Below are 9,760 nucleotides of genomic sequence, written 5' to 3' on the forward strand. Positions count from 1 at the left end.
GGTCAATTTGTATGAAAAATACCTAGTGGTTCCAAACTTTTGCACGGTAGTGTAAGTGACTTAAGATTCATATTACTTTATATGCAAAAAAATGGAGCAAAAAAGACAGCAATATTCGTAGTCGGCTGATTATGCTTATGAGTGACAGTCGAAATGACCAAGAATGATGTACCTCAACGCACATGTGTTGGGCGGCTTTCCCTACTTCTTTGGTTGTGACATTTTCATAAGTCGATCAGTTCTTTATTCAGTTCTAACATTAATAAAAAAAATATATTAAACGAACAAACAAAAGATGATATCATGAGAAATTGTGCATTTTCACCAAAGATTGCCAAAATTACACAATTTAGAAAAGAAAAATTCCAAATGCTCACGATATATTTTTTTACAAGCATTTTGATTTCCAAACGAATTTTTCTTCCATTAATTTCGGTTCAAAAATGTAAACTAAAGATAGCAATGATCATGGTCATCTCAAACATCAGATGCGAAAAATGACATAGTTTGGTTCGATCAATCGATCGATAACAAAATGATGAATACAGATGAATGGGAATTCAAATATTCCATCCATTTTTCTTTTTGATTTAGTCAAGTGAAGCAACATTTTATATTTTATCAGATGGTAGATTTGAGAACGAAGGGTTGTTTACGGTAACAAACTTCAAAGTGAATGAAACTATTGTATATAGCGGGAGCATGTATGACATGACGTTAGTATCGCCTGCCATCTTTGGGCAATTTGAAAAGTGAGCGTTAAAAATAATGAAATGAATTTAAAAATCTACTGTTTCCTTTATTTCATTCATTCCTTTCGGATCAATTTTAAATATGAATGAATGAATCACTTCGCACTAACATTAATAGGAACAAAAGAACACAAATTCTGAATATGATCAATATATTACAAACCAAGTATAGTAGAATTACAAACGATTTTTTTTTAAATTAATACACCTATCTAACTTACTTTTCATTCCTGCAAAGCAACTTATGGAACTGTGGTTTACACATACGTTCGCAAACCATAGATATCGTACGATTTTAAGTCAAATGAAAAACAGACAGGATTGGCTGCACACACACACACACACACACTAGCAATGTCGTCTCACGCGTTCTCTATACGTATGAGACCATAATGCCAAACCGTCTTTGCGTGTCGTTTCAGAGTCAAGCATATAGCGTAAGCATGTAATGAAATTAGTTTTTGATTGGCTGTTGTCATGCATGGAAGGTTTGTTACTTTATATGGAATTTAAGAAAAAAAAAAGTAAACAAACAAATCGGCAAAGAGAGAAACAATGCGAAAAATTGTTGGAATTTATAGCAGAAAATATTAAACTGATTAAATGACAAAACAATAAAAAAACAAATAAGTGAACTTTTATGGTAAGTAATGTTCCTGTGTCTCAAATATATGAGAAATGTGCACAAACAGTTTTTACACGACAAGTGAATCGAGTGAATTTCGAAACAAAACCACGACCGATTTGATTAGCTCATGTGATGTCAAATGAAAAGAATATAGAAAAAAAAATGAAAAAGTGTCATACATTTGCCATGAGATTTTATGATTCATGCAAGTTGAAATTATAGCTGCTATTGTGAAAAAAATATCAACTTCAAACATGCGAGTCGATTGCTGTTATCTATATTTTCATTGAATGGCTGAACATTTTTTTCTCGGCTCAATCCGTTACGTGGTGCACGAGTTTGTTGTTTTGAAACATTTGGAGAGAGTTGAAACGTATTTTCGCTTTGATAGAAAAACAAAACTATATCTCTTTTCAAAGCAAAGCACTGAATGACAAGTGCTATCTTCCCGCGCGTTTTTTTTCGCAAACTCTTTCTTCCAAAGACATAACACACAAATACATATGCGTTTTTCGACTACACTTACAGCAATAAACACAAGCCAACGAACTTGTAACGAATACAGTCAGCTGTTGCAACCTACATTCAATCCATGGCATTCAATTGCTACACAAATATTATATGTAATGCTTATAGGAATTGTCCATCATTAGAATATAGTTAGTTTTTTGTATACGATTTTATATCTTTAGGTCGTTTTGCATTAGTGTGTTTAATTTTTTTTATAAATGTTGACGTCACTTGTTGACAAATGAACGTAAAGAATGATGTTGCTGACGCAGCAACAGCAACAGCGCCTGTTTAATCATTTCAATTTGTTTAAATATGACAGCTGCGTAGCAAATACAGATTTATTTATTTTATTTATTTATTACGGAGCCTACATTTATGCCAATATGTGTTCCCAGCAAGCTGAGAACATGCTGGTCAGAGACTCAATACGGCATAAATTCCGCCCATGGTGCGTCTTTTGCAAAGAGAATTCAGTCAGGGGAGGGATGATATAAAAATGAGGCTTTCATACCAGAATTGGGTCCGGAAAACCATGGTAAAACCGGCCTGATTCTGGAAAACCAGGGGAAATACAATGATGAGAGTTTTTGCAATTAAAGTACGTTAACATCAATGAGAAAAATCAAATGAAAAGTCAAACTTAATCTAAATTGGATAAGAAATTTCATAACAATGGTCCGAGTATTTTACTATTTGAAAAATATCTAAAAATTTACTGCGCGGAACGTAACAGATGCTTTAGGTTATTTTTAAACGCGACTAGAGATTTAGAATTTTCAATTTCGACCGATATACTATTGCAAAAATAAGATTGGCTACTTTCGTCGAATATTTTCTATTAAAATTCAGATATATTATCGCGCCCTTATTCATTCCGTTGGAATGGTTCTACATACGACACACAATTCAACGAATAATTTTCTAGAACAGTCACCAATTTTCCCGTTAAGTTTTACAATTAAAATCAGATTTCAAAAGGGATCATACACTTTAAACGCATATACACAAATACATTTTTAAGCTAATGGTGAAAATTCGTTTTCCATTGCACATTCTGAATAAATGTAATAAACGTGGTGTGCTTCTGTTGACATGTAAGATTGCAGCTTGGATCAAGTGTGTAGTATCATCTACACGGATGAACTCAGATTTGTGATGCATTACAGGCTTTCACTATGCTTATGAACGATCAATTTCTTTTTTGTACTGATTTCTTCCATCCACGCTTATCAAATAATATGAATTCAATCTTTATTTACTTATGCATTATATACACATTGGCTGTTTCATTTTTGCCCGTACTATCAGCGCAAAGCCATACAACATACTATGAATAATGAGAGCTGATGTTTTTTTCTCGTTCAAATCAACTGATGCAGCGTGTACTGCTGATACACTTAATTTTGGCGTGCACATGTGTGCGCATTTAATCATCAGTTTTATCGCTCTGTTTCTTTTTTGTTATTGTAATCGTCATAAGTACTATGTGCGTATGTGAGCAAATAACAGATATATTGAGCTCGTACGTTATTTTCGATGTATGTGTGAATGATTCTACTATCTTCTTATATTTCGTACTATTGTTATAATGCGAATGACCACAACAATGGCGATTCATGTGTATTAATTTGAGAACCTTTTAATCAAACATTCACTCACACACTTCTCAAATGAACACACTGGGGAGTATTTTCCAAATGTTAGGCTGCAACTACATCAAATAAGATCATAAGCAACGATCGAAAGCATTACCTGCTTAGTTGTGCTAATGTAACGAACTGATCAAATCAATACTATTTAAAATTCAACCCAAACGGAAAACTAATATTGATTTCAACAAACATTTAAAACTATTGACGTTGTTTTTGTCTTGCCTGACAAACCGACTGAATTCATGAGAGTTCATTGTGAGTTAATAAACCAACAGCTGATGTCATATTTCGTGATCGTAAAAAAGTATATAATAATTGTGTATTAATGACTCACGTTAAAAAAAAGTTTTGAAGCGGTTTTTCATTGTTTGCTTTGAAAATTTTGCGAGAAAAATAGTTTGAAGTTTTTTTAAATTGCAAAATGATTATAAAGATGTCCAGTTGTTTCTAGGACTAGTTTCATCATAAATAACTGTTGTTCACCAAACGTTGTAGCAATTTTCTTTCACAAAAAAAAGAAAGACAACGTTTCGGCATCCATCGATGCTGATTTTCAACTGAAATTTAACTATGATTTTTTTTTTTCAGGGCTCGTGTTTTATGAAGATATTTAGAAGAGGAAGAAAGTCGAAACACGATCATAAATATCTCTGGAAATTGTAAAATTTTCGTGCACGTAGAAAAACTTGGTTAGAACGGTTATTTAATTTTCTTCACCAACGCTCAAGTGTTCAAAAATATTGTTTCTAAACACAATAACGGGTGGAAAAATGAATTTGTCATTCGCTGGTTGTGGATTCCTCGGTATTTATCATGTTGGAGTTGCTGTATGTTTTAAAAAATATGCGCCACATTTGTTACTTGATAAAATTAGTGGAGCTTCAGCTGGGTGCTTGGCAGCTACCTGTTTACTCTGTGATATGCCATTGGGTAAGTATCGAAACAATAGTATAATAGTATGTGTTCGAAAAAAAAGAGATGCAGGCCAACAATTTATTATGATTCACTGGCAAATAAAATATCGACATTTATTGTGTACTGTATATTTGTCTAAAAATGCAAAAAAACATTGATGTGCACATATGTCAAATGTGCATATCTTACATTAGCTAATCGAATACTAGCTTATTCACAAATAGCCAAAATGATTATGACCCCTCTCTCATTTCCTCCGTATGTAAACGTTTTAATTTGAGTTGGGTTTTCATCTGCAACTACCGAAACACGCACATACTTCATCGGATTACAAACAAATTGAATAGGATGAATTTAGTAATTTTAGAGAATGTTTCAAACATTTCAATACAACGTTGGTCATTTTTTCTCTCAAAATGTTTTAGACAATCTGATGAATAGGATCCCAACATAAAATTAGAACTGGTATAGCATTCTCCACCGATAAATGCTAAATTCAGCATACTTCATTGTTAACAAATGCCAACACACCTATGTCTACCCATGCAAAAATTCAATAGACTAAAATATTAAGTGAAATTCCGGATTATCGTTTTCATCGTTTCATTTTTTGTCTATTCGTTGTTGTAGAGTGAAAATAAATTTCATTGTTAGTTCTTTTGCTATCAGTTGGAATTCCAAGCATATTTGGAACTATAGTTCAAAATTTGTGGCTTTATTTCATTTATGGCGTCAGATCCAAATTTAGCATGTATAAATATGATACGAGCAACCAAAAAAACTTTCTTGTTTGTCTCGAAAATTAGTTTTGAATGATAATTGCCAAACAAATGCTATGATGATAAAGGAATCAACCGATGTAACAATCAATATTGACTGAAACAACATAACATCCGCTCGTATCCAAACAAATATTTGCCATGTCATGTTTGCAACAATATTTAATAATCAATAAAATCATATTTTTCTCATTAGTCAGACGCAAAATCAACTGAAACAAGTGAATTTTGTACCTATTCTTAATTTAGTTAAAGTATACAATGAGAAGTATGTGCGTTAGTACAATGACACTAACTCAAGTTGCTTATTGGAATTATTCATTTTTTGTGGGAAAAAAACTGAGCAAAGTAATTTCTTTGGGAATTAAATTTTTAATTTAATTATACGATTGCGTTTGTTATGACGTATTTCATTAAGAATAACAAACACATCGTGAAATACAACTTCGACACTAAGATATTTAATGATGGAAAAGCGTTGCTATACGATTTGATTTACAGTGATTTTGGTAGTTCAATATGTACGCAATTTATTTTAATAGATTTTCTTGAGTTGAAGCTAAACAACAAATTCATAAAACGGATAACCATTTCAAGACAAATTCATTACATTTGATCTGAACCCGAGTTACTTTATGAATATTTTCGTCGCAATGGATTTTCTGTTCATTCGGCATAATTGTTTCATTTAGCGTGCCTTTACTTACTCTGCCTTCTATGAGTGTCCCTTAAGTTAATGCATGCCGATTGTTTGGTTGTGTAGCTGTGCTACAACCATACATGAAATTGCAAATCAGATTTGAAGGTTATTTAAGGTGTTGCCTGCTCCAATTGAGAAAAATTAACTATTTTCTAATTGAATCATTAACTCTTCAATCAAATCAACTTAATTTGTATGAATTGAGAATCTATTGAATAAAAATATAAATATGATATGAGAGAGAAATGTTCAAAATTATAGCTTATCATCCATGGTTGTAATATGCTCCACAAATAATGATATCTGCATAATAATGAACTGTGTTGAATATAACAAATATAAAAAATCAATGACCTCAAAGAATAAACAAAATCAAATGAAAGAATAGAGTAGAGACTCTATCTATAGTCATTGCTTTATTCAAATAGTACTTGATATTAATGCGGTAGCAACTAAATTGTGATTTTGGCTGTAAATTGGCTAAAAAGAAAAATACTGCCATATTGAAATAAGAAAAGCAGAAAATACATTCTAATTTCTTGTTATTTAGTAGGTTTACGTGATTGCCATAAAAATTTAAATCGTGTCATATAATTAAAAAAAAATATGATAAGAACCAACAAGTAAACAGCAAATGATATCTAAGTGATTGTTTTCGCATTCAACTGGTTTTGTAGTTTGTCACTATAGTTTTCTTGGCTACGTCAAACTGTAGTACAGACACACCTCTCGTTGGTCATCTACATGGTTTCTATTCTCTTTTTACGTCTTCCCTCATTAAGTTTGTTTTGATTAAAATAATCTTTAATACCGTCGTATACGCAAATTGAACGCATGCATGTACTTACATGCAATATTCAAGACATTTCACACAGAGACAATCAAAAATCTAAAGTGAAAATGACCGTGCATTTCAATCAACTCTGCGCTCAAAAGCAGATTGTATCGTCAATGACAGCCGCTACAATAAATCTACATAATTCATTCATGTTCATAATTTTCAAACAGCTGACGCGTAAGTTTTATCAAACCGTTTATATTTTATGTGTGGAAGGGCTACTACAAAGCCATATTGTTCGAAAGACCAATGCACAAAAATAGTTTTCAACCTTTTCGCGTGACACATGTTGATCTTCATCAGTCCTACTAATTATGCTACCGTAAATGCCACAGTAGTCTTGAACATATTCAAATCATTTCTCAAATCTGGTTTGAAGTTGAAAAACTTTCATTTTCATTTGTATGGTCTCTCTCTCTCTCTCTCTCTCTCTCTCTCTCTCTATCTCTCAGGTGGTAAAATATCGGTGATGGTAAAATCACATGCTGCCTTTGGTCTGTTTATTTGTAAACAAATAAGCGCTGAAAGAAAATAAATAAAAATGAAATCCACGTGTAGGGTATAAAACAAGAAAAAAAACAGAGTACAAATAAATTGAAACTCTTCACTGCGTAAATGACAAACACATAAACTAGATTAGCTAAATAAATTGCGCATTCAGTCCGATCGGGTTGTTTGTTGTTTATGTTTTCTTAGTTGCGTGTTAAATCACAAATACGAAATAAAAAAAAACGTTGTTTTCATTTATTTTTCTGAAATGAAATGATTTTCAGAAAATAACCCAAAGTGGTGTAAAACTCAAGAATAAGACACAGAGAAAGAGAGTAGTGGATGGGAGTAAAACATATATTATAGTAAAAACATCAATGTGACACATTCTTCTACCCTGTCCTTAGAAACGTTTTTAATTGACGAGTTATTTTGAATAGATTCCACACTCTGTTGGAGTCAATTCTGAAGATTATTGCAATGAAATTGAACTATGCTTGAAAGGTTTCCCTGAATTAGTACATGGCATGTGCTTTCAAAAAGCAAAATTGTGCGCATACATCTTTTTTTTCAACACCGCCAATAACTGGCTCAATATATGATTTACAATAATAGTATAGCAACCGAACAATGGAAATGAGTAGGTATGCGAATTGTAAACGGTCCAAAAACCATTTCCTTAGGAAATGATACTGCAAAAGTCATCATTCAATTCATCTAGAGGTGATACATTGAAGAAAAGTTTTACGTCTAATCTAACAAGTCCCTGTTAGTAGTTACAAGTTTATAGTTTAAGTCTAGACCAAAAGACATTAAAAAATCCAAATTTTATTGATGTTTCATCGAAAAAAAAACCAGCGTAAGTGATCCGAAATCTATTGTGAGGAATTTTCAATTATGAAGATTTGTTCAAGATATATCAATGATGGAACGACATCATATTTTTTTGCAACCCTATGCTATCGTTGACATTCATAAATGCATGGGAATTCAAGAGAAAATACATCTTTTTGGACACATAAAATACAATCTAGCGAACATGAAGTAAACATAGCAGAAAAATGCACGATCTTTTATTTTGTCCGTTTTGCCGCTCATATGTGATTTTTGGATTTGTGCTTGTCTACGGTATACCACAGAATGATCTTCACTGGGATGTAATTTGCATATGCGTATTTATGAAACTACACAGTTCAGTTAAGTTCGACATTTATTGCAATTGCATACAGCCATAATTCAACGTTAAATAGGTCCCCCATTGTTTTTCTTGGTGTAATGCATTTTTCGATTCCATTTTAATTACATCATTTTTGATGGTCAATTTTTGTTTAACAGCATCGTATGGCTACAAACACTTTTACATGACCGAATACCGACGGCGTACTGTAATCCCAATATTTACAAGAAGAAATAAAAAAAATACTCTGTATTTGAAGTGCACTGATGTATGTCCAAGAAATGGTTTTATTTGTGTGTGTTTGTATCGGGGTCAAAAACAAAGAAATCAATCAAAATGTGAATACTGTGAGCATATGTGTTTCATTTACGATAGGAAAAAAAAAACATGGGGCCAAAATATAAACATCGACTCAATCTGAATCAGACGTGGGCACTGGGGGGGATTTCTGGATTTACCCTCCACCTGGAGATGGTAACGTCCGGATTTCCCCCTCTAATTTTGCTGGTCATGACCCCCCCAAAATTTTTTATAATGAAAAAAAATGGATCTAAATCCCCCCCAAAAAAGCAATTGATTCTCATCGCATCAAGTAAATAATAAACAAACGTTACGTTTACATTTTTATTTGTATAAACTTAATATAAAGGTTGATAACGTTGATACATGATTTTGATTTGAATTTTATTCATCATCATCTGTGTGTTCAAAACCATATCTGTGTATTCAATTCTTCAATTGACGACTGTCATCAGGTTGCTCGATCTAACCAAAAAAGGAATGGACACTTTTTTTAATAAACACTATTTCGTAAAACTATTGATAAAAATTGCTTTTACGTACTATGTTAGTGGTAATGAAACTTCTTATTCTGTCATATAAAAAGTTGAAATTCAACAAAATTTGTTTTCAAATCAAATTGAGTTGCCTTTTTTGATACAATTTTGTTGTATTCAACACAACAGTACAGTTACGAAAACGTTCGCATTAAATGTGCATTTTTTATGACAGAGATGTTTCATTATCACTTTCAATTGATTTAAACTATTGAGACTTGGAAAAAAAACTCACTCCTCTGGTTTTTACTGTGAAACCAATTTGAATGTTCACCGATTTTTCTTGCTTTTTATGGTAATTTCTGCCACATTCTGTTACTTCTTTCTTAGAGACGCTTTGGAAACCTCCCATTTCACACAGATGATGATGAATAAAATTCAAAAAAAAATTATATAACAACATTTAAAGAAATTTCACAATAAATTTTACTTTCGCACTTTCTTCATTAAATGAATTTTGTTGTGTTTTGTTATAAAAATA

At 32.1% G+C, this 9,760-nt stretch overlaps 1 protein-coding gene and 1 long non-coding RNA gene across 5 annotated transcripts in view; one reads left to right on the forward strand and one right to left on the reverse strand.

Moving 5' to 3' along the window:
* The first annotated feature begins 1,154 nt into the window (after positions 1-1,154).
* Positions 1,155-9,760, forward strand: part of LOC129575196 (1-acylglycerol-3-phosphate O-acyltransferase Pnpla3-like) — a 17,646-nt gene continuing 9,040 nt past the window's right edge. Inside the window, exons 1-2 of one of the 4 annotated variants that reach the window (XM_055458217.1) lie at positions 1,155-1,395; positions 4,134-4,475. In XM_055458217.1, coding sequence (XP_055314192.1) covers positions 4,316-4,475 — 160 coding nt within the window. In that variant the 5' untranslated portion in view covers positions 1,155-1,395; positions 4,134-4,315. Of the gene's footprint in view, positions 3,850-4,133; positions 4,476-9,760 lie in introns of all 4 variants that reach the window. The other 3 variants (XM_055458224.1, XM_055458218.1, XM_055458220.1) reach the window with 3 other exon arrangements.
* LOC129575204 (uncharacterized) overlaps positions 9,092-9,760 on the reverse strand; it is a 1,447-nt gene continuing 778 nt past the window's right edge. The window contains exons 2-3 of the long non-coding RNA XR_008688767.1: positions 9,515-9,624; positions 9,092-9,208 (exon numbers count right to left, since the gene is read on the reverse strand). This is a non-coding gene — a long non-coding RNA (uncharacterized LOC129575204). The remainder of the gene's footprint in view (positions 9,209-9,514; positions 9,625-9,760) is intronic.

Source organism: Sitodiplosis mosellana, unplaced genomic scaffold, assembly GCF_009176505.1.
Source record: "Sitodiplosis mosellana isolate CC-2019 unplaced genomic scaffold, AAFC_SMos_1.0 Smas_scaffold_6166, whole genome shotgun sequence".
Classification (NCBI taxonomy): Eukaryota; Metazoa; Arthropoda; class Insecta; order Diptera; family Cecidomyiidae; genus Sitodiplosis; species Sitodiplosis mosellana.